Here is a 24,749-nt window from a genome sequence, read left to right on the forward strand (position 1 = left end):
TTTAGCCAGGACTGCCTGCACACATGTCATTGTCCAGTCCATTGTCAGGTTTTTTTTTATACACGTTATAGCCATGTACAGAAATTGCACTCTTCAACTACAAATTAACTAGGAATTGTACTAACTAATACCAGGAGGGGGGAGGACTACAGCGAGGCATCCTTCTTGCCGGAAGCCGCATGATCTGGGTCCGAATGCGGTTTCTCTTTGTCCTGCGGCTGCTGCTGCTCCTTCGCGTTTAGTTTTCTCTTTTCATTTGTAATTAGCTTCTGCAGCTCATCCTCCCAGCCTAGAGCTTTGGCCAGAGCCAGGACCCCGGCATCGCAGTCGCCCAGAAAGGCCACATCCCTCGTGTTGTTGGACTTGTTGTAGAGCAGCGATCGCTCATGCGGATCCATCCAGGGCACAAAGCTGGCCTGGCCCACCGCATCCCGATTGATTAGCAGCCGCACACATCGTGGTCCCGGTCGCTGGACAAGTGACGCAAATGGCTGCACTTCCAGCGAAGTGCCCATTATAATCAGAAGATCACAATCTTTGAAATCCTCATCTGGACACGTGTAAAACCTGGGCGGCAGGTTCTCGCCAAAGAATACAATGTCCGGCTTGACCACACCCTTGCAATCCATTTTGGTGCAGGTGGGCAAGCGATCCGCAAAGATCTCCGCCTTCATCCAGGCCATGTCGTACTCTTTCCGGCACTTCAGGCAATGGTTGGTGTGGAAGCTGCCGTGCGCCTCTATGATCTTGTCGTCGGGCAGACCCGTCAGCCTGTCCAAAGTGTCTATGTTCTGGGTATAGTGACGCTTCAGCAGGCCCTTGTCGTGCAGCAGTCGGACAAAGTAGTGAGCCGGTGTGGGGATAAACGAGCCGGGGTACAGCTCCTTGGCCAGGGCGAAGAACGGAGTGGGGTTCTCCTCAAAGTAGTCCAGATCGAAGATGGCCGTGGGATGTGGCAGATTGTACTTCTTCAGGTTGCTGTACAGCCCAGAGCCCGGTGACCGAAAGTCCGGAATCCCAGCGGCTAAGGAGAAAGAGGAGTCATTCTAGGATAATGCTAAATGGTTTAACCAAACCCACAGGTGGAAATGCCTGCTCCCACCATAGTCACGATCTTCCGGAAGCCCTGGTCGCGCCAATGGCTGCCTAAGCCCTCGAACGACAGGTCAGGTATTACCTAGAAAACAGATATCTCTGGTAAATATAATATATAATCATTTATGGTAAACCGCTCACCTTCTCCAGTTTGGGCTCTGCTTTAGCATCTGTTGTGGAGCCACCAAGATTTAGGGTGTGGGAGAAAAAGCGACGAATCATATCCATTGTGGCACTATCTGGAAATCAAAGCAAAACAAAAGAAGGTTAATTTAGTGACAGTAAACGCCATGGGTTTGCTACGAACCTTCGCCGCCCTCTTCTTCGTCACTGGAGGAGGCATTAGAGGTCTTCGCCGGCGCAGGCTGCTCCTCTTCCTTCTTTTTCCCACTGTCGCTCATATTTGGAATGATCCTTGCCCTCGGATAATATCTGGAGGAGCTGCGAATTATATTAAAAACCCCCGTTGTTTTGGTTATTTGTTTTCGTTTCACACGACGTGACGTTAGTGCTGGTCAACTTTCGATAACATCCAATTGGAATATTATCTATAGCTATAAAATAGCTGGTTTAAAATGAATTCATTTTTGTGAAAATTAATATAGCTGTAAAATAACGAATTGTGAATTTCTTTGTGTGAAAATGTAATAGTTAAAAATAACATATATTTGTTATTTCAGAGTCAAATTTATTTTATTTACCCAAAAGCAGCCGTATTCTGTTAAAATGGCTAGATGCCCACCACTGAGTGCAACGATTACTCGATAGCTGTTATCGGCGCACCCTCCGATATACACTCTGACAGGCAGCCCTGGCGCACCACTTTTGCCCCGATTACTCGATGTGCGGCTGCCTTGCAGCTCTGCCCGTTCGCCCAGCCCTGGAAAACCACGCCAGTCATTTTTGTTTTGATAAGGATACGGATACAAAAAGAGCGTGGCCTGGAAAAAGTGCTGAAATCGCCAAGGAAGCGCCGCAATCTACGGGGTAATCGGTGCAAACAGTGCGTTGGACCGTGCGCGACAAAGTGGGCGAGCATTCGGGCATTCCCCAGGCTACATACGTGGAAGCAGCGTGTGGTGGCGGAGCAGAGGCGCAGAGGAAGAAGAAGAGGCGGAGGCAGCAGCAGTGGTACACAGAAGAAGAAGGCGAAGCACGGCGCAGACAGCTAAAATAACAAACCAGGGGAGAGCCCGCGGAGAGAGAGTGGAGAGTGGAGCGGAGTGGAGTGGCGGGGAATGGCAGTGGGCCTGCCGTGGCTGCCATTGTATAACGCTGATGGGCAGACAATAGTGCCGCGCTAAGACTTAATCTCGAATACCTCGCAGCACCATGCATCTGAACCATGCGACTGCCGCCACAGCAGCCATGGCCAACTACCAGCACTACCAACTGCCAGCCTCTCATGGTGGCGGCGGCGGCGGTGCAGGAGGAGGCGGTGGTGGAGGAGGGGGCGGTGGCGGTGGAGCTGGCCTGCAACAGCCCACGACGCTGGCCAGCCTGCAGCAGAGCCCGTTCGCCCTGCATCAATTAACCGCGGTGCAGGCCATTCAGCATCCCACCCACCAGGCAATGCTCCATCCACAGCACCCGCTGGTCCATCTGCTGGACATCTCCACGACCACGGCGAATAGTGGCGGCGGCGGCAACGGAGGTGCGGGCAATCATACGCCCATTTCGCCCATGAAACAGGAAGTGCAGAGCGTGATCAGTGAGGAGGAGGTGGTGGTGGACGATCCGCGCAAGAAGAAGCAGTGCCACGTGTGTAAGAACAAGTTCCGGCAACTGACCACGTTACGCAACCACATGAAGATCCACACGGACGAACGGCCCTACAAGTGCAAGCACTGCGACAAGGCCTTCCGCCAGATCTCGACGCTGACCAACCACGTGAAGATCCACACCGGCGAGAAGCCATTCACCTGCAACATCTGCGCCAAGGACTTTCGCCAGCAGAGTACGCTGATAAACCACATCAAGACGCACAAGGGTGAGTGTGTGGCATCCAGTTAGAGGCTCTAATTAGACTCCTTCTCTCGTTTCCTTTTGTTCTCGAGCAGCGGCGGAGTCCAGTACGCCCACGTCCCTGCTGAACTATCAGCCGCAGCCGGGCAGCGGCAAGCATCGAAAGTCGCAGATGCAGGTCTACCAGCAGCAGCATCAGCGTGTCCAAATCTCAAAGACCCTATACTCCGGCAGCTATAGCTCTCCGGCGGCCGAGGAGCTGGTGAAGCCGTATCAGTGCAGCGTCTGCAAGCGCCGCTTTCCGCAGCTGACCACGCTGCACAACCATGAGCGGACCCACATCGATCCAAAGCCCTACAAGTGCGAGACGTGCGACAAGTCCTTCAGCCAGCTGGCGACACTGGCCAACCACAAGAAGATCCACACGGGCGACAAGCCGTACACGTGTTCCTACTGCCACATGCAGTTCCGCCAGCAGAGCACCCTCACCAACCACCTGAAGACGCATACGCATCAGATAGCCGGCGGCGGTGGCGGTGGAGCAGGAGCTGGAGGACCCGGAGGATCAGCAGGAAGCGGTGGCGGAGGCCCCGTAACAGCCACAGGTGAGCCGCTTGTGTGTTCGCCATACCAATGAGCCGCTTTCTGTTATCACTGTGTGCATTGATTATTAACGCTCTTCCCTAACGAAGCTTTTATTTAAATCTTGTGTACGCATGCTAATTCCGTCATCCAATCATCCAATCCAACACCAATTGACCGACAACCACCTGCAGTGGATCACTCCATGCCCCCAACTCTGGCGCCCGGGACCCAGCAGCTGACGACTGGACTGTTGCCGAACAACCTGCATGGCAACACGCCGAACATCATCCAGCTGGACCATCATCCGCTACTGCATTTCCTCGATGGCAGCACCACGGTCAGTTCGGTTGTGGCAACGGCGGCGGCCGTTACCAAGGTTGAGCACTTCCAGCCGAGCGGAAGCGGAGGAGGAGGAGGAGGATCACCGCCGGGCCGCATGACCATTGTGGGCAACATCAATATGCTAAAGGGCGACAATCCGGATAGGCCGTTCGGCTGCAGCGTTTGCCAGCGATTCTTCTCGCAGCAGAGCACCCTGGTCAATCACATCAAGACGCACACGGGCGAAAAGCCGTACAAGTGCAAGATCTGTGAGGTCAACTTCCGGCAGGTGGCCACGCTGAATAACCACATGAAGATCCATACCGGGGAAAAGCCCTACAACTGTTCCTACTGCCCCAAGCAGTTCCGGCAGAAGAGTACGCTGCAGAATCACCTGAGGGTGCACACCTGCTAGACCCAGAGACTCCAGATCGCCAGCCAGCCGCTAGCCGCCAGTCAAGCAGCCATTGAGGAGGAATAGTGCAATATGCATGCCACATAGCACATACACAGTTATAGATCGCATATACGGCATACGAATACGATGATTACATGAATACTATATTTAAATATATATACTCGAAAGTGTTATTTACCTGCTGTGCAGAGCGCAATTGTATGTAACTATATATCGCGTAGAGAGCCGATCCACATGCGTGTCCAATTGTAAATTAAGGCTAAAACCGTATTCGCATAAGCCACGAATGATTATGATGATGATGATGATGATACAGGGTGTGTGTTTAAGCCTAAACTCTACTGCTATCCTAGTGTAGGATCGATGCTCGAGGAGCGTAATCTTTAGACCCTTCTAAGCCATTTAAATCTAAGCCTAAAATTAGCTCTGATTTCTGATGAAACTTGATTTAGACATATTCCTTGTAAATTACACAAGTTGTGTATAGGTTATTATTTTCTAGCTCTGATAAATAAAAATCGTATACACTTTACACATGACTTAGGCCACCTTAAAAGAGTTAAACTTCTTTTATATAAATAATTTTTAATTATTATTATTATATTTTATTTTTTACTTTACTTTTTATCAGAGCTGGCAACAGAAACCTTAACTATTTTCTTTGTATATTAACTTTATAAATATACACTGAGGAATAATATATTCCAAACTTATGGGAAAACTGTTCTAAAAGACTTTGATATTTGTTCTTTATAAAAAAAAGCGCACTCGTTATTCTCATATTATTTATTGTTAGTTAAAACATTAAAAAATCTAAATGGTTTGGAATTGCCTAAGGATTACCTTCCGCCTATAGCCCCCATCTGCCACTGTTGTCATCCCCAAAGCCCCAGTCCCCCAGCCTATTAGTTCCGAGTATCGGCTTCTCTCCAGCTTTTCTCGTCGTGTTAAATGTTAAGCCCGCCAGCAAAGTAAAGTAAATTAATTAAAAAATTAAAAACTAGTTATTGCTATACTACAACAACAAGAAAAACTGTGTGTAATCCCCGCCCCGCCCCCCGCTCTAAACTTACGAAGGAAACCGAAAAAAACAAAACAACCTATTTATATAAGTGTACTCTTAGCGCATATTTAGCAGCATCTTCTACTCACATGACTACAAGCGGAGCAAAGGCGCGATCGCACATAAATAATAATCAATAATACATTTAAAGAACGAAGGAATACAAGAAGAAATAAACAAAACCGGGTTGCTTATAGAACAAAAAATAATACTTAGAAAACGGAGAGACAAGAGGTAGTCCCTATATTAAGTGAGGCGATGATCAAGGAGGAGAGAAGAAAACGAGTAAAACCAGCTACTATAATTGAATTGACCGAGATCGAGATCGTAAATGTTGTAGAGAATATATAGTATATATAAAAAAATATATATATATAAACTACTTGTAAATGTAAGCGAAGCGAAGAGCTAAAACAACAATAAAACATGCAAAAACAAAACAATTAAATACAAATAATATTATGTTTTATAAAAGGAAGGATTTCCTATAAGGGAAATCTTGAGAATGTTTTGAAAATGAAATATATATTGTTTATTTTGTATGATTCTCTGGTGAAACCACAGAAATATCCTTCTTTACATGGTTCGAACTTCGAACTAGGGAAATATATTTTAGTTTACAAAATTTGAAACCTATAGCTCATGGTTCGTACTTTATGTAATTGGTGTTAAGTTGCATTTTGGACAATTTTTTGTTTTCAAGATAATTACAAAAATGTAAAGCATTGGCACCCGACACAGAACACTTTTCGCACTGTTTCAAAAACCAGTTCAAGCACCGATTTCAGCAAAACGTGATGAAAGGTTTTCTTGCAATTAATTTTAATCTACTATGCATCGATTGATCTTAACGTATTTGGTTTGACTTTAAAATATAAGGAATTTTTTAAAATTGAATTTTTGGTATTTGGTTAATTAGAAGAACGTTTTCTATCGAATTCGCATTAGAATATTTTGAAATTTGTTTTATTATTTATTAAATTTGATCAATTTGAGCATTTCTTAAGGGGTTGGGGTATGGTATTTAAATGTTTTCGTAATTTTTTTTGTATATTTTATTATTAATTTGTAATATCTTAAAAATATTTCGTACACGTTTCACATCGATCATAGCAAAGTTGACAAAGTTATGCGTAGTTGAACGGAGCTCGTTTGGTGTTTAATGTGAGTCTTAACAAGTTTAAATCGCTCACCTGTAAAGTGCCATTTTGAAAATCGGTGTACACGTCATTTTTTAGTCAAAATTCGGGGTTTTGCCTTTTAATATTGATAAAAAAAATAGGACAAAATTTTAAAAATAAAAACGTCATTTGAGTACCTCGGCATACTTATCCTTTAACGAATGCAAAATATTTTTTTGATATCGGATAATTCTGTGGACAGCAACGTTTTTCTGAGAGCACTAGGGAGATTCCCTATAACTCTTATACCTCTAAAGATTCTTCAATACATAATTTAACACAAAATTGTTTAAATGTTGTTTTACTGTATGGTATTTAATTTGCTAAACTTAAACATAATCACTCAGGATTTCATTGTCTTACCAAAGCGGATGTTGTAAATAATTTATAAATATTTAAAACATATTTCACTTATTTAACTATTTTTATTATTTAATTTGTTTTGTATTTAATTATTTTATTTTTTATTTACTATTTATCTGAAATTTATCAATCCCCAAACCCTTAGCAAGTCAAAGAAAACACACTTGAATTTGATTTGAAAAAGGGGAATTTATTAAAAGTTCTTGTTAAGGACAGCGTTGTTTATCAAGATTGCAAGTTTTGAAGGGAAAGGAGGATAAAAAGGGGATTGTGTGTATACGAGATACTAAAAGTAATAACTATAAGCACTTTCTTGTATTTAATCTCTAGGGTGTGTTGCACTGCGTGTTCTTTTTTTTTTTATTTTGCTTTATTTTGTTTTGGGATGGCAGAGAGCCTCTCGAGCATTGTTCATTTATTTATTAACTAGTATAAATCGTGTCAAGTAATGGTACATGCCTAAAGAAGGGAAACGGAAAGGCGAACTAGCTAAAATAGTCGTAGCATGGTTTAAATGGAATTTTTGACGAAATCTGGTGCTGCATCTAGGCGAACGTGCGTGTATTTGTATATTTATATAATAATCCGATCGATATCCTAACCTAACCAGGGGAGAAGGATATATGGAAAAGATACTTGCACTTGGACTTTGTCTGCCTTGGGGGAGACTTGGATTTTTCAGGACTTACGCACGACAAACACTTATATTCCTATGTACATGGAGTTGGTGATTCTTAAGATGGATGTTTTTTCTGGCCACGCTCCTCGTTCAAGATCCAGATCAAGATCTCATACTTTTTCGCTATGTGGCAGAAAATGTACAATACAGTAAAAAGCAATACTTTTCTGTACTCTAGGGTGTGTATATATGTCTTCTATAGGTTGACCAAAGGTTTATCTTAAGCCTAATACCCACTGACTCCACTCCAGCACAGCTCTACTTGAACAGCCAGCGCAGGATCAAGCTAACGACCAGCCCAACCAAAGCGTAAATCACCGACTTGACCACCGTCGACTGCGAGACACCGCCGCCGAGCATGTGATGCGAATGAACACTTGTGTGACTATGCGGCGGTGCGTACTGCATGCGTTCCAGCCGCTGGCTAATCTCGTTCAGCTGCCGCGAATGCACCTCCAGAACTCGGTTCACCTGGTCCACGGCCAAGGTGAGTCTGAAAGGAAAAAGCACAAGGGATAATTAATAAACTTTTCACTCATCTGGCTGTAAATAATCGATTTATATCGAGAGGAAAGTCTAAAATAATATATCGACAAAAATTGTATATCGAATATATGCTTACGTTTGCTATATCGAAATTTTAAATATCGAATTATATTGAATTTTAAAAAAATAATCAATTTGAAATGAATTTAACGTTAAAATATTTATATAAGCAAAAATATAAAAAAAAATGTTATTAACTTGACGGATATTGGTTCGATATATCAACAAAAAGCTTATCCTATCGAATATATCCTTAAGTTTGCTATATCCGAATTAAGAATATTAAATAATAGGGAATTTAAGCTTAAAATATTGATATCATCAAAAATATTTCCAATAAGTTTCAATATATTAACCAGAATATCGATTTATCGATCATATATCGCAACGTATATATCGAACTTCCTCTTAAATATCAATACAATACCGATACACCGATATTTTCAACCATTCGTATTGTAAACAAATATATACTCACTGCTTAATGGCACTGGACGAGCTGCGCTTAACTACTCCCTGGGGCGACTGGCTGGAGTCCGAGTTGGTGTCGCGAGGTGCCAGCACCAGGCTCTTGTTCTTAGCCTTGGCCGCTGTGGAGCCACCCGCCATAACATGTGATTGTCTTTGATTGCGCGATAGCTTTTCAAGGGAGCTACGCAGGGGATGAATCCCATCGGTGCCATGTACAATGGGCACCGATTTGTGCCGCGTCTGGGTGAGTACCTTGAACTGGCATTCATATTGGCGCACATCGTTGCGCGGGTCCCAGGGCCGCAGATCGGCGTACTTGTACATCCACTGGCCATAGCTGTCCAACTCAAAAAGATCAGGCGTATGGGTGGATTCGGTACTGGCCCGCTCCTTGGCCTTTGCTCGCTGGTGCTCCTCCAATTTGGTCTTCTCCTCGGTGGCGGCGACCTGATCCTCGCGCGCAATCGCATCGGAGACTTGCTGCCACAAAAGCTGCGACTCGAAAGGCTCCTGTGACGCAAGCGGCACCAAGTGGCGTGTTAAGCGCTTGGAACGCATCTCGGCATCCGCCCTAAACAGCAACGATTCCTCTCCCGTCTTTGAGTCCTTTATCCGGCACTCCTTGTCCCAGTGACCGCTGATGGTAGCCAGGGTCTCCTTGCCCATTTTGATCTTTCCCACTACAACATTGGTGGCATCGGCGCCGCCAAGGAACGGCTTCAGTTTGAACTCCAGCTCCGTCCTGTAACCGGTGTTCTCGCACTCGATGTTAATCTTTCCGCCCAGCTCCATGGAGAGCGTGCCCATCAGGATGCCCTTGCAGTGGGCATAGGGCGTGGTCGCCGTATAGCACTCACCGCGCGGCAGCAACGTCATCGTGGCAGCGCCCTCGAGCACCGCCGAGGTGCTGTTGCCGTAGAACTTCGATTTCGCCAGGATGGAGCAGGTAATGCTGAAGCCGTCCTCGCGGTTCGTCACATAGAAGGCGGACACGGGCGGATGGTGTGAGACCTGTTCCGCAATGTAAAAGGTCCGGCTGCCGCTGGGATGCTGCCAGAAGCATCGGAACCGCTCGCCCAATATCGGATTATAGGGCTTCTTCAAGCCCTTGGGCTTTTTGTAGAAGCTGGACAGGTACCATTGCACGACTAGCTTCATGCGAGTGAACGCATCGTCCTCCTGAACGGCCCTGTGATGGAAACAAAATTGGGATTATTAAGAAATTCCAAAGGGACAGGTGAAAATAAGACAAAGACCCACTTGGATAGCAAGTCCGCGTGATAGTATGAATCTGATAGCTTGTCCAGAAACGAGCGCGGCTCCAGGATGAACGTGGGCAGCACCACCTTGCTCAGGTCCATTCCCGGTCGCACCTGCTTGACAATGCACCAAATTAGGCTCTTGTTCTCCTCCGCCAACTCCTCTACCTGTTCCCCTTGCTGGAAATACACAAGAATTTAAGAATGGGTTAAATATCGCCACAATATAGTATCGATTTCCTTGTAAAATGGTTTACCCTGCTGCACTCACCTCGCCAAACTCCTCCTCGGTGAAGGGCACATAGGTTGTCTCTACACATTCTTGCTCCATGTTATCCTCCTGCACCGGCTCTGCCGGATCCGATTCTGATTCTGACTCCAGGCCAGACAAAAGCGCATTGGGTGCTTCATTCTGGCTATCAGCGTCCAGATCTGTAAAGGGAATCACAGCGATGAGATAAGTCAGTCCAAGTCAGCATATTGAGCAGACCACGGACGTTATTCTAGCAGCCTGACTACGCCATCTGGGGATCAAGATCCAGGGCGAATACAGCGGCACAAAGATCAACAATGCGTAAAGGGCGAATAGCTTGGGAAGCTCCCTTAGGCCAAAGCTGTTTTATTACTTGAATTTTGAACACTAAGTTCCAAAGCTACTGCGATGTCTGATGAACATGGTGATGATCTCTAGCTTCAACTTAAAAGTGGGAAAACCACAATAGGAATTCATAAAAAATATAAATATTTTACTGCTTTCCCATGTGGATTTCCCATTAATAATGATCGGAACAACTAAAACGACAACAAAATTGGTAGGGGCGGCATTTTCACCCTTGACATTCAGACGGAAGCGCGGCAGCACCAGATAATCGGGCGGAGCACTAACGGGCCGCAAACTTCTCTGGCTATGACCGTAGTCGCCGTCGTCGTCATCGTCATTATCCTCCTCACTGGAGCTGCTGTGGCACAGTGCGGCTCCCAGGGAGATGGATTTGCTCATGGGACTCAAATGGCGACGCTTTCGCTGGCGCGTCACCAGGCCCTGCTCCGCACTGGAGGCATCACTGTACGAGGTCTTTCGCTGCTGGGCTAGTTGCCCGAAACGCGGTAGTCGCTTGGTCCGCTCCCAGTTGCTAACGGCGCTGCTGTAGAGCTGCTGCAGCAGGGGAGTCGGTGCCCGCGGGCCGCTCGACACCAAGCAGGTGTCGGAGCGCGAGAACTCTGCATCGGCCGGCGGCAGGGTCAGGAACTGTGCCCACTTACCCTGATCGTTGAAGTGCTTCTCGTAGTCCGCCTCCGACCATTGCGTCTCATGCGACACTGGCAACGGCTCGCCCACATAACTCGCCGAAGGTGCTGTTCCCGTGCTGCTGTTAGAGCGCAACAGTAGAGCAGAACATCTCAGGGACAGCTCCAGGGCGTCCATCCAGCATTTGCCAGCCGCCTGGCTGGGAGCCCGAAAGATCAGGTAAGCGGTTGGCAAAGGCTGTACAACGGCTCCTGTAAGTTAAAAATATATTTATTAATTTAGATATAAAGTTAATTTTGTAAATAAATCCCAATTACCGATGGTTTCCTTGTCGGGACCTCGCGGCGCCCAAATCGACTGCTCCAGGGGATGAAAGAGCTTGAAGCAGAAGCCATCCTTTTTGCTGGGACGCTCAATCACCTGACACGAAGTGAGCATAACCGTGCCCACCCAGTGGTTGCTTTTCGTCTTTTGGCTTTTGTAAATGAGCAGCAGGCCAGGTTTCAGCACACACCACAGTTTGGTCCAGGACTTGAGAGTTCCTCGTACCTTAAGTAAATAAATAAATCAATATTTAAATAAATAAATAAATAAAGTATAAAACAATTAAACATTTCCTGCTCACCTTTAGCCAATCGGCCAGGACTATAACCGCTGGATCCTGCAGGGAATTCATCAGCTCACTGGCCACTCGCTTCTTTTCTCGCCTGTAGTTTTTCCTTTGGGCCTTGTACGACTCCTTTCTATTAAGCTTAGCAGCATCGGCAGCCGACTGTTTGGATATAAAAAAAATATATAAAAAATTAATTAAAGTGTAAAAAAAAGAGACTAATTAGTATTTCTACCAAACTACACCTTTCTCCCTTTGCAGCATTGGAAAAAATTTATATACTTAAAATACATTTGCCGTAAATATTTCGTAATAACTTTTGGTTTTTCGTTTTTTTTTGCCAAGCGCTTGCGTCAAATGTTCAGCGACAATTGTGGGTTTTGGAGTAAGCTTATAAAGCGAAATCCGAAACGCATTGTTAATCTAATTAGCATTTATAATTTGCTTAGCTGCCCGGATAAAAGTGAAATATTTGTCACTTTTATGCCTGAAATATCATCGTAGCACGTGGCATTTACTATTATTTTATCACACACAAAAACCCACCCACTTAGTCGGCACATCGATTATAACTAAATTAGACAACGGACCGGGGCTCTCTCTTATCACACAACCAGAATTTATTTCCCCAAATTTTAAGTACGGGTATTATTTTCACTTGCCTTATCTGCCAGATTGCCATCCCGACTGTCCGAGGCCCAATTGGCGATTCCTGCAATATGGAAAATCATAGTTTATGTTTGTGGAGGTATCGGGGGGGGTTTTATTGAGTGTGTGATGCGATGATGTTGTGTTTATATATAGCAAACATGATGATTTTAATTCTGAGAAGCAGTATCTAATCGATCTTTAGTCGTTTTCTCTTCCCCATCGAATATTTACGATCCAGAAACGAGACCCAACAACAACAGGGCATTGCGGGAAAAGCGCGTAAAATCCAAAATACATAAAGAGAACCAAGAAGAAGAGATAAATAAAATAAAAGCACACGCCAACAATGTCTCAAGGTGCGATGTTACTCTTGGGGAAGGCACAGGGGTGCGCCGAGGGCCATAGGGGTGCTTGAGGTGGCGGCGATTTATTTATTTTACGAATATGTTTTATTTTATTTCACAACGATACACCGAGAACGAGAGAGATTCTCTGGGGGTTTTCGGGGTCTCAAGATCTCGACTTCTCTCGCATTGTCAAGTGCCTCGCACTTGCACTTTAAGCATCGCCAGTTGGGCGGGCGGCCGCTGCCCTCGTGTCTTTTCACATTCTTATTAATTATTTTTTATTGCTCGGCTAAAAATAAAGGCCGCCCAAAACGGCCAGCAGCAGCGATATTTGAATATGCACAGCACACACGACACAGCACAAAATGTGGGGGAATTAATTAATTCCCTTGGGATATAATGGTTTAATAATTGTCACTTGCTTTGTAGGAGATTCATGACCACCAAAACGCTCCAAGCTGCACCTCTCCGAAGTATATCTTATTTATTTTTGCATATTTTGTTGTGTTTTGCTCATTCACGGGCGGCACTACATGGCGTATGCGTGATGCGAGAACCGATTCCGAGACGAAGCCGACATTCTACGTAGGTTTATTTAATTTTTCGGTTTCCTTTTGCTTTTCTTTTTCAAATTTTATTTTTTTATTTAGTTTTCTGCCTGCCGCTCGTCCGCTGGCCGCTCGCCGACTGATTGAGATATATTATTGAGTCTCTGCCTGAAACGCGCGCACGAAGCGCAAAAACACAACAAAAAGCACCAAGCAGCCGCGGCAAATGACAAAAGCACCAGGGCAGCGACGCCGCAGAGCTGTCGCAGCGCAGTAACTGAGGAATACTCTAACAAACAATTATCTCTGGCTCTCGTCATATATTTTTGAAAGAAAAACATAGAAAACACTTGCCAGGCCAAAATATTTCAAATGAGAGGATCATCTCTGCAGCAGTCGCTGTCTCAGTCGCAGCCAGCGTTGGCAGCAAGTACGAAAGTACAGTGAAAGCACCAAAGAATGAATTACTAAGGCTACAAAGATTGCTTTAATTTTTATAGTTAAACAAACTAATTAAATGAAACGGGGTTTTATTAGATTTAAACGTCTCTCTTGTGGAGCTATGCTCTCCTCAACTAATCAATGCTTTAGATTTTGCAATTAATTAAATAAATTAATTTTTTAAAATAATTAATGTTTAGGTCTTACTTCCTTCATAGGTAATCAAGGTTTTAAATCTAGAATTCGAACTTGCTTTTATATTTACTGTAATAATGAGTGTAAGTCTTAAATTACGAAAAGTCTGTTCTAGAAAAACTTTATTGACCAAGATAATGGTTTATCTTGGCTAAAAAATAACCTGAAACTTAACAAATGTTTAGCTGTTTCTCTGATTTAAAAACATCTTTCATATATGAGCTTCGTACCCGATGAATCACCCTCTTCCTACCTTAAACTGGTCATTAAAAGTACGTTTCCAATGCAATCTACACCATGCTTTTTATGGATTCGCTTTATCGATTGTACACAGTACTAGTTCGTGTATACATGGACACTTTGTGTACTTTTTTTTCAGATAATGATATCAGTGCTGACTTTTCTCTCCAAACACAAACCCAACGAAGAGAGAGAAGCTCTCGCGACCATATCTATATGGGGTTATTAGCAAGTTCCACTGATATATGACCTCATCTTCTAAATGTTTGGCAGCAACAAAAAAAAAGCTTAAAATTGTTTTCTCACACGATAAGATCATCATAACCTATCCCAAGATGAAACATATGCAAATAATATTTATTAAGTCTATCAGAGTAGAATAAATACATGATTCCTTTGAGTGTTTAACATAAATATAAATTATAAATATTAGAAAATGTTCTAGCTCTATTAATTAATAGTTATGACACAAAAATATGTGAGTCAAAGTCCAAGATATCATAACTGTGTCACTCCAGTAAGTCCCCCCCCCTAGCAACTTCCATAGATAGATTAAAAATATCTCGCACCTGTTGATGTTATGTAGGCCATGAAAAGAAGAGGCTCCAAAAGAAACTAACAGGTGTGCAGCAGAGTTGATATCTAGATTTTGAACATTACTCATCGCTGAAATCAGAACGAACATTATCAGCAGATAAAAGAAAATGTTTTGCCGGCTGACTTCCATAAATCCAACACAACCTGAATGAGTCAATCGTTGAATGCTCAATAACCCCTCTTGGGAAATCCTTGACTGGTTTTATATTATCAGAGAACCTACGAACCGATTAGTATTTCGTATTGTGTGGCCAAATTAGCTCTTATCGAGGTGCAAAACTTTCTGGCTGTAAAACTCTAATGAATGTCATAACTAGCCGCTGATAAGATATGATTAGCATGGCAGGCATTTATCCAGGGTCCTCGGCCACAAGTTGAGTGGCAGGGCACTTTAAGTATTATTAATAATACTCTCGCACCGAACAATCGCAAAAATCGTTTTGATAATAATGCGCCAAAAACAATAGCAGTGCGGCCACAAAAAAAAAAAGCGCAGCAACACAAAAGCTCTAAACAAAAATAAAAGGCGAAATGCGTCACACCAAAATTGGAACGCATGGCTGGTCTGGGCTGAATCTAGGGAGGAGCGGGTGGTTCCTCTGGGCAGCCTATGGGAAATGCATACAAATAGCCCCAGTTTTAGCCACATTATATTTTGGTTTGCGGATCAGGTTATAATCATGAACATTACGAACGTGCCGATCATGTAAATGAAAGCCAAAATAAATTATATTCTAACCTTATGATCGGTAAATGATGATTATTTTTAGGATCGTGCCGATCGCTCAAGTCCAAATAATGTGATTTATTCGAGATGATGGATGGGGAAGTGCCACGGATGTTGTATAACCGATAATTGATCGGATGTGGGTATATATATTAATCTATAAGGCGATGAAACAATGCAAACTAAACATGCTTCTAATGGGATGTATTTATTTCTGTCTAGGGGTGGCAAAACATAAGATAAATCTATGATCTATGATCAGTAAACGAAATGATCTATTTAAAATACTTTTTAGATCCTCTTTTGATGATGGGTAAGTGTATAAATAAACCCATTTGCTATTATTAGATGATCATGAATAATTAATTAAAATGATAAAGTGATCAAATGCAATGATCTAAACTTGTTCTAACTGTGCTAGAATTTTCATTTTAATTTTCATATATTTTCTTATCTGGAACTTCACCTGGCGATGATGGCGCTGGACTGTTGCTCAAACTATCCGTGGACGGAAGTTTGGTCATGAGAACTTTCAGCGAAGGTCGCCGTTTGAATTTGAAATCGAATACTGAGGAGCAGTTAGCAGCACACACATATATACGGGGGGAGAAAGAGAAAGCGAGCAATATGTATATAGATATATATATATTATATATAGGATTATAGGCTTATAGATCTTAGGTCACTGGTACAGACAGCTTTACGAATATTACGCACACGACACTTAAGACACTGACAAATTGTACAAATAAGGTTCTTACCGAGATAGAAACCAAAGACACGGAATCTTAAGGATAGTCACACGTACACACACTTTAACATAATGACATATATCTAGAAAGTCGGACACAGTTATCTACACTGGGGGAAATATATACATTGAAAATGGAGAAAATAAATATCTTTAAGCAACGAAAGTTTTTAAGCAGAAATAATCAGGTCACACCAATATATATGGCTTTAATATCTGAGAATATCAGTTTTAAGATGTGTTAAAAAAACGTTTTTTTTTTTATTTTGTCAAAATTAAAGTAAATAAATTAATATCTTAACATCCTGTTAAGGCTAACAATCACTTTAAATTTCAAAAAGAAAGTGAAGTAATTTAGTTATCTTTCTGCTTATTTAATATATTATATTTTCCCCCTCAAGTTTTCAACTTATCACAGTTTAGACTGGGGAAATCTTTGACAAGGCTAAACCCCAATACACTTGATCCAATTGGGGGCGTGAGGATGGCTGGAGACAACGCCTTCAATGGGCGCACATCCATTACCATTACGGCCTTAATTATGGCCGCTCATCAATTGTCTGCTATCGGACATGGGAGCTCAGCACGCAGCTTAGCTGTGCCAAGGAACGTTGAGGAGCGCCATGATGGCGCCTGCCCGGCTGGCAGTAATTAAGATTGCGATGGCCGATGGCGATGCAGATGCCGATGGCGATGGCGATAGGATGCCCGGATTGCCCTGATTGATTTTAAATAAAGCGCCAGCGCCTAGCAGGCAATCAATTTACGCAATTAGAGCACGCCTCCGTTGTTCGAATAGTTCAAAGTTCAGTTCCAATTTCCGCTGCCCACAACATTTGCCATGCATGGCGAGAAACATTTTTGGAAATGGTGTTCAGATGAGTCTTGGAATATGAGCTTTGCTTGACTTTTATTCCTTGAACTATATAATTAGTCTGGTTAATATTACTGGTTGAAATTCTAAGGTTCCAACTGGAAGTGCTAATGGAATTAAATTTAATTTCATAGCCTTAGGGTAATTTTAAGACATTACTGTCAAAGTGCCTGTTAGCTAGCTGTCCGGAAAATTAAATGACCATTTAAGTTATCATAATTATTTCCCTATCCTCCGCCTTAAAATGTATCCAAACGAAAAAACATTGCTTTTCTTTGACAGTTGGCTCTTTGAAATAAGTTGTTATCTTGCCAAGCCGGTAAACATTTGACAGGGAGTCTGGGTTCCTGTAAATTATTTGACGTGTTTATACTATGTCTGAATTCTGTTACAGTTGTTAGAAAGTTTTAACAATGAATTTGTGTTTCTTTAAATGTTAGCTCTCACATTTAGAAGATACGACAACCTAATTTTCTTAACCGTGGCTTTATCTTACCGATATTTTTTACAGTAAGGGTAGAAACTTAGCTCAAAAGGACTTACTATAAGCTATTTTTAAAATGGTTAAATTAATTCTACAAAATTCAAATATAATAAATGTATTTGATAAATAGTGCTATTTTTTTTTTTCAGTGTCCTGACATTCCAGCAAACATGGTGGAGCTCGCGCACTACTCTTTGCGTGTGGCAGTTTGGTAAATTCGCGGCCAAAGGATGCCAGCTGATGCAAGACATTGCAACACAGCACAGCGTGAGTGCAATTTGAGTTGCCTGCCGCTGGGCTTGGCCAAGACTGACGTCACATTTGGGTCGCTGACATGGCGCCGCTCTAAATGACCCCCAACACAAACCCCTTATGACCCCGCCTCAAAAACTATATTTCGTTGCTTCTTTTTTACGTAATCCAATTACAATTTAGTTGGCCAGCAGCGTGTGAATGTGTATGTAGGGTCTTTGAAGAGTGACCTTATGGTGTGGACGTTTGGCCTGTCGGTCACTATATTTTATGAGGCCCCACATAACGACTTCAACAAGAAACTTCACTCAACTTAACTCAATAGGTGGGCAAGATATCAATACAACTGCTGTTACACAAAATACCACTCAACTTCCACCCTTTTGGTTACTAGCTAGTTTAACCCCTTTCTCCCTAATGTTTTATTTATCGGGCGGTAATTTGCCCAAAAGCATGCTATAAAATATTCATTGGAACACGCACACCTGCAAAGGGGAAAGCACACACAATCATGAGATTCGTTCAGTATGCAAATGCAGATGTTAATCGCATTAACCGGCTGTTTCTCTTCTTTACACCAAGAGAAAAATCAGAATATGATAGTTCTACATTTAATATTTCTTTAGTTTGCAAAATAATACATTTAAGATACCAACTATGACAAATAAATAAAGTATTTAACGTACTCTTCTACTCTAAATTCAAAAATACTTTCGAAAACAATATACAATACAATTTATAACATTTTATTTTATAATGTAATACTTATTCTAGTCATAAGACCGCCAACATAAACTTGTGCAGTACGAGATTAAGATAGTTTTCTGACGGCTTTATGCTTTTCAAAAGCAACATTATCTCACCAACATAAACTCGTGCCAAAATATGTCTCTAAAATATTGACAAGTTTATGTTGAAGGACTTCAGTCGTCTTCTCTTTTTAGCTGTGCAAAAAGACCACCAAAAAAGCTCACTGCACTTTCCTTGTCCATCTTCACTTTTGACCTTTTTGGAGAGGGAACAAATTTTCAGCGAAAACAAAAATAGAATTCAGCATCCTGCCCCCGCCCGGTGTGAGAACAAAGAATGGGTCCGACAACTGACCCCCTTTCCCAGCCACTTGCCTTCACCTCTTTTATGAGGGCTCACTTAAGGGCTGACGTGCAGCGAAATGAATGAAAGTGCAGTGCAGAGATTGCTGAAAGCTACTTTGTTTATTGTATCTGGCAGAATTTAAAATCCTCGTGTATTATTATTTTATTTAATTTTGTACTTAATAAATAACTACAAGTTTTTATTTTTGAAATAAAACTATTTCTTGCAAAGATCTTTAGAACACGGACTAAATAAACACTTTAGATTATTTGGATTTCCTTTAACTCCTTCATGTAAAAATAAACCTTTTCGGGACTAAACTGAATAGGTTTGAAATCTTGTTCTATGTTATATCCTCTATAGAAATCATTACGTCAAAGCCAGAGTTAGCCCAGAAATGAAGGCATCACACAAAATGCAGTCATGCATCGATTTTTACGGTATTTATTTTATACGCAATTTCCCTTTCACCTACATTATACCGCAGAGAGGCGATGGAAAAGCCCCCAGATTGTGTATGTGTGTACGTTCACAACTTTGTATTGGTTGCAGGTGCACCATTTTCGAATATTTATGCCATGCAGTTTTCCGCACAGTTTTCCATGCGGGTGCTATTTGTTCGCACCCACTGTGCCACCCACCCCGGGGCCGTAAAAATAAACAGCAAAAGACGTAGCGGCTACAATGGCAATTATACAGTCGCATACGCTCGGGAAAGTAAGTGCGAGTGTGAGTGCTTGTGCTGCTAATTGCGTATATATAAGATATAGGTTCCAGTAGGATGACCCTTATAAGAAAATACTTGTTAAGATTATAAAATATTTATTAAAGGAAGTAACTAATTCATTTAAAATAAGTCTCTGCAAGATTATTTAAAAAAATAAATATTAAATTGCCAAAAATATATCTCCAATATTAATTTAGTCTATATAATCTTCTGTTCCTGATAAAAAATCATAAAGATATTTTAAAGGTCACCATAATTACAGCCCCATTAGAGGCCCACCCTAATTTATACTGTCATATATGTACATATATGAAGATAGGGTTTATGTGAGCCGTTATGGATATATATATCTGAGCTATAAAGTAATACAGCATGCGAGTATAAATTTAATGACAGTTGCACGCCATAAAGCAAACAATAAACAACAGCTACAAAAACCACAAATGACATCGAAACAAATGGTGCGTGTGCAAAATCCCGCAAACCCACTATGAGGGTTACCTGGAAACCGTCCTCCACCACACCACACCCCAACCCATCCACCCCTCCTCTATGGATATTCCCAGGTCAACAAAAAGCAAAAGTCATCTGCAAATCGATAAAGCGCATAAAATATAGAAAATAAAACAACAAAATGTTGGCTGTCGGCATGTTTACTGTCTAATTGTTGTTCATTTTTAAAGACAGTTCAATGGATTTGTACTTATATTCAGGCTGGTGTAATCGCCAGGGAAATCATTTGACTGTAAATGACATGGGAAACCATATGCAAAATCCATAAAATGAATATCGTATTCCAAAAGTAATTGAAGTTGAATCTTATCTGACAACTAAAAGGCAAATATTATCTGACTGAAATACAAATTTAATCTCTACAACTATAATTGATGCCAAATCGGCTTTAGGTGTTCGTTTCATAGGGGAAAACTTTGCTAAAATTAGGAAAAATATTAAACCTCAAAGCAACAATATAAAAGATACAGAAAAAATACAAAGCAAACTATGTAATATAGCACTGCATTGAATAGCAGTTGAATTGGTCAGATATACTCAATGTTAGCAAGCGAAATGTGATCTCATCTCTGCTGTAAGTGAGTTAAATCAATTCAAATGAGTATTAAAAGCCTTTATATAGAGACAACCAGACGAACGTCGCATTTGGCATTCTTCTGATTTACTATGCTGTATACAATATGTTCGTATAATGTACACAAACATCAAAATGGAACGTCAAACATAAAAGTTTTTATTGAAGCTCAATTTTCAGATAAATATAGGACAACAAAATATGATCTCATCACGCTAGAGAGATTAGATATTACGAATTAAATTTTGTTTGGAAAACTTTCTAAATAAAACCAGAAAGCAAATAAAATAAAATGTGTTCCCTATAGGATATGTAGTACTTGATGGATTACCATATGAATGCAAAAGAATGCGGGTTAATTCAATTACTTGAATAATCTGCATAAATAACTTAATTACTCCATTAAACGATACGGACCGAGGCAGATGGGCATGAGCCAGGAAGCCCGCCTGCGGGAATTCGTTGCCTAGGAACCAGCTGTAAACACAAGCAAATCGACAAACCCTGGCTATATACGCACAGGTGCAAATGGCAAGCGCCAGTTAACCCCACGAAACCCCCAAAAATTTGTCAACTAGCTGGTAGCCTAGCAACCGGACCAGTCTAACAGCCAGACGGACAGACAAACAGAGACTATACTGACATGTATGTAAATCAATTAACACCAACACATCTCGCATGGATGAATGAGCCCGCAGAGCGGAAGCGCGCTAAATGCCGAACAAAAGCCGAGTGTTAAGCGATAACGTGGCCCCCGGGAAGGGAGCTGAGCGGTGTGGGGCGGAGTGGATTAGATGGCCGAGTGGTGGGGCGGGCGGAACTAGCCGGCAAGCGGCAGATGAGTGAACTGGAATTCTGAAATGTGAGTAGAGCCACTGCTGCCGCTTAATCAAAACACTCAAACCCCGGGAGCGGTATACGGAAATGAAAATCAAAACTAATAACTATACGTAAGCAAATCAGAATGTACAAATGCGGTCAAACCAAGAGCGTGGAGAACATATCTAGATATCAGAACTATATTCAAGTAATTTTACCTACTTCAATAATTAGTAAATTACTAAGGGTTGAGTTTTTTGATTCGATAGTTTCAATTTGTAAACTGCGGAAAATCTTATACAATATTTATAGCGAGAGTTTGCCTTAAGGGGTTATATACAGTTGTGATAGTCGAAAAAGTCGATTTTTTTTTATTGCATATTCTTAAAGTATATACTGTTGAGAATACTCTCACAAAAATTCATAACGGTCGGAGCATTAGAACCGAAGTTGTAGCTATTTATAGCGCACGACATGCACGGCGGCCAGAACAAACTTGAAACTTTAAACGCGATTATCTCAGAATCGTTTTTTTCGAAGTTACCTTTGCGGTGGACACGATTACTAAAAAACTATTAATCCGATCAACACCAAAATTTGACCACTTATTTATTATCTCAAAAACTAGTCCGTGAACGAAGGATTTGTAAGAATTTTGATTTAAAAAAAAATGGCGACGATTTTAACAAAAAATGTCCTTTTTAAGGGGTAAAATTTTCCGTTTTAATGCTCTAAAAAAGGAAGTTTTCAAAAAAATTAAAAATCCTTCGTTCACGGACTAGTTTTTGAGATAATAAATAAGTGGTCAAATTTTGGTGTTGATCGGATTAATAGTTTTTTAGTAATCGTGTCCACCGCAAAGGTAACTTCGAAAAAAACGATTCTGAGATAATCGCGTTTAAAGTTTCAAGTTTGTTCTGGCCGCCGTGCATGTGGTGCGCTATAAATAGCTACAACTTCGGTTCTAATGCTCCGATCGTTATGAATTTTTGTGAGAGTATTCTCAACAGTATATACTTTAAGAATATGCAATAAAAAAAAATCGACTTTTTCGACTATCACAACTGTATATAACCCCTTAACCGAAAATGAAGTGTCTAATTCGCAGTTTTGTTTAAATAATGGAATTTTTTACGTTTAAATTTGTTAATAAATATTTTAAAGTTTTCAATTTGCTAATAAGGAGAGCGCTCTGTAAAATTAAAACAATTTATTCTTTAAATAAAATCAATATTGTATCTAAAAATATTTACAAATTGTATATTATATTATTAAAAATTATATTTAACTTGATGACGTTCACTGTGCTTCATGGGTTCTTTCATTTGAAATTTATCGTTTAACTTAAAATAATGATTGATTTGTATATATAAAAAAAAACACGATAAGAGCTGTCAGAAACCAAAGGAATTTCTAAATAATTTCAATGACTAGTTTTTATTGAACTGTATATAAATAAACAATAAAAACATCTTTAAAAAGAAAATCACACAACACAATAAATAAAAAATTACAATACTAAAACTAACTTTATCAAAAATGTAACTTTTTACTGCTGTTAATTCCCATCAAATTTTAGGTTTTGTTCATTTCTGTGTGCTATTATTTTGACCTCTGTTGTGTTGGCAACTTTGTGTGTTTGTGATAATCGTTTGCATTAGATTCGAGTGCGAGTGATCGAATCAACAATAGTGAGGGGGGAGGAGCGGGACAGTGCGATTTAATGTGTGTGTGACTGAGTGACATTGGCTGAAAGAGAGAGAGAACACGAAATGGAACGCAAACGACATCGAAACAGAAGAGGTTGGGGTAAAATGGGAGGGGGGGTTAGGCAGAATGGACGGACGACTCACCTGTGGACTGACGCAGTCCGGCACTGTTGGGCGGCGTAATGCTGATCCCGCTGACACTGCTAGCGGCGCCAACACTGACGCCCAGCGATTGATTCGATGCGCCCATGGACAAGGCAGAGGGGGTCACAGCACCGCCACCGCCTGGTGTGGGAATGGGTGCCTGCAGCTGAAGGTGACTGCCCGTGGGAACGCTGCTCGATTGTTGTTGTTGCGGCGTCCCAGGCATTGAATGCGAATGCGTGGCAGAGGTGGAGCTACTGGGGGCCAATGAGTCACCACCGGCCGCCTGCTGGTGTTTGGCACTATTTATCCGAATGGGGGTGCTGCTACCGGTCCCAGCCACTGGCGAGGCATTACCGGGGTTATTAGGCAAATTAACCGTTGCCGGGATACTGCTAGCGGGCGTACTGGACATTGCCGATTGCATTGCTGGAAAGTCTCTGGTTTATTGCACAAAATTTGGTCTCTTCACTGCTTCAATGTTGCTCCTGCTGCTGCTTCGCCTTTATTCGTCTTCCCTTTTGGCCCTTTCTATCAATGAGGCATTGCTCCAGTTGTCGTTCTCACAAATACACATGCATGCATACTCCCCACACACTCACACACACACACACGCGGCCGGACGCAGGCCAATTATTGATTTTGTTTCACCCGCTCAAGAGTTTTTCCTTCCTTAGCCTTAAATTTTATGTTTTGCACTGCAATTTTGTGTGTTCTTTATCTCGTGTTGACTACGTCGACCTTTTTTGTTATTGCCAAGAGAAACAAAATTGGAAAAATAGGAATCAAATCGAAGCGCGTGTGTGTGAGTGTGTGATTAGAAGCGTTTTCTTCAGCTCAGCTGGTCAGCAGGAGAAGTGGATCGAAACGAACGGCGGCCACGTAACACCGTTTATTCTCCTTTCTTTTTATATTTTTTATGTTTTTGGTACCAATTAGTGGCAGCGTTAAAGAAAAGTGCTGCTTCTAGCACTAGTACGATTCTCTCTCACACACACACACGTACACTAGCGCACGTTTTGTCACACACTTTTTCGTTTCTCGCTTTTGGTCGCGGTTTTCGGCTATCGCTCTCTTTTGCTCGCTTTGTCCGGCGTCGTTGGCGTTTCGCGTCCAACTGAAGCTGCAGTCGTCGTCCGTATTCCAAAAAGCTAAACTTGTTTCTTTTCGCTTTCGTATGAGCTCATCCACCACCACTGCGAACCCCCGCAAGCACCGCCCCCCACACCACCCATCGAGCCGACGAACAGGCGGCG

At 41.9% G+C, this 24,749-nt stretch overlaps 3 protein-coding genes across 9 annotated transcripts; 1 reads left to right on the forward strand and 2 right to left on the reverse strand.

Moving 5' to 3' along the window:
* Sirt2 (Sirtuin 2) lies at positions 1-1,606 on the reverse strand. The gene is made up of 4 exons (XM_017180180.3): positions 1,403-1,606; positions 1,237-1,334; positions 1,081-1,177; positions 1-1,024 (listed from the first exon to the last, which is right to left on the reverse strand). The coding sequence occupies exons 1-4, from the start codon at positions 1,494-1,496 to the stop codon at positions 147-149; spliced, it is 1,167 nt and encodes a 388-aa protein (XP_017035669.1). The 5' UTR covers positions 1,497-1,606; the 3' UTR covers positions 1-146.
* A 120-nt stretch (positions 1,607-1,726) lies between these two features.
* On the forward strand, positions 1,727-4,915 carry LOC108084133 (gastrula zinc finger protein XlCGF26.1). 2 transcript variants are annotated; one of them, XM_017180176.3, is made up of 3 exons: positions 1,727-3,085; positions 3,156-3,665; positions 3,753-3,892. In XM_017180176.3, the coding sequence occupies exons 1-3, from the start codon at positions 2,428-2,430 to the stop codon at positions 3,761-3,763; spliced, it is 1,179 nt and encodes a 392-aa protein (XP_017035665.1). In that variant the 5' UTR covers positions 1,727-2,427; the 3' UTR covers positions 3,764-3,892. The 2 variants fall into 2 exon arrangements, with proteins under 2 accessions (XP_017035665.1, XP_017035664.1); XM_017180175.3 differs by having other exon boundaries at positions 1,736-3,085; positions 3,837-4,915.
* A 2,245-nt stretch (positions 4,916-7,160) lies between these two features.
* Positions 7,161-24,682, reverse strand: Orp8 (Oxysterol-binding protein-related protein 8). 6 transcript variants are annotated; one of them, XM_017180171.3, is made up of 11 exons: positions 24,524-24,681; positions 23,494-24,234; positions 16,018-16,119; positions 12,468-12,517; positions 11,821-11,967; positions 11,513-11,744; positions 11,210-11,446; positions 10,218-10,378; positions 9,948-10,126; positions 8,695-9,876; positions 7,161-8,163 (listed from the first exon to the last, which is right to left on the reverse strand). In XM_017180171.3, the coding sequence occupies exons 2-11, from the start codon at positions 23,918-23,920 to the stop codon at positions 7,929-7,931; spliced, it is 2,952 nt and encodes a 983-aa protein (XP_017035660.1). In that variant the 5' UTR covers positions 23,921-24,234; positions 24,524-24,681; the 3' UTR covers positions 7,161-7,928. The 6 variants fall into 6 exon arrangements, with proteins under 6 accessions (XP_017035660.1, XP_041631512.1, XP_041631515.1 ...); XM_041775578.2 differs by having other exon boundaries at positions 23,494-24,682; XM_041775581.2 differs by lacking the exon at positions 16,018-16,119 and having other exon boundaries at positions 23,494-24,679.
* Between the last annotated feature and the right edge of the window lie 67 nt (positions 24,683-24,749).

The sequence above is a fragment of the Drosophila kikkawai genome, chromosome 3R (genome assembly GCF_030179895.1).
Source record: "Drosophila kikkawai strain 14028-0561.14 chromosome 3R, DkikHiC1v2, whole genome shotgun sequence".
In the NCBI taxonomy this organism is placed as follows: domain Eukaryota; kingdom Metazoa; phylum Arthropoda; class Insecta; order Diptera; family Drosophilidae; genus Drosophila; species Drosophila kikkawai.

Coding starts and splice junctions, on each gene's coding strand:
- Sirt2 (XM_017180180.3), bottom strand. CDS start 1,496: ATGAGCGACAGTGGGAAAAAGAAGGAAGAGGAGCAGCCTGCGCCGGCG. Junction 1,335..1,402: donor CGAAGAAGAGGGCGGCGAAG/GTTCGTAGCAAA, acceptor TTTGATTTCCAG/ATAGTGCCACAATGGATATG. Junction 1,025..1,080: donor GGGAGCAGGCATTTCCACCT/GTGGGTTTGGTT, acceptor CTTTCTCCTTAG/CCGCTGGGATTCCGGACTTT.
- LOC108084133 (XM_017180175.3), top strand. CDS start 2,428: ATGCATCTGAACCATGCGACTGCCGCCACAGCAGCCATGGCCAACTAC. Junction 3,086..3,155: donor CCACATCAAGACGCACAAGG/GTGAGTGTGTGG, acceptor GTTCTCGAGCAG/CGGCGGAGTCCAGTACGCCC. Junction 3,666..3,836: donor AGGCCCCGTAACAGCCACAG/GTGAGCCGCTTG, acceptor AACCACCTGCAG/TGGATCACTCCATGCCCCCA.
- Orp8 (XM_041775578.2), bottom strand. CDS start 23,920: ATGCAATCGGCAATGTCCAGTACGCCCGCTAGCAGTATCCCGGCAACG. Junction 11,447..11,512: donor TCCCGACAAGGAAACCATCG/GTAATTGGGATT, acceptor TTTAACTTACAG/GAGCCGTTGTACAGCCTTTG. Junction 9,877..9,947: donor CACGCGGACTTGCTATCCAA/GTGGGTCTTTGT, acceptor TTTCCATCACAG/GGCCGTTCAGGAGGACGATG.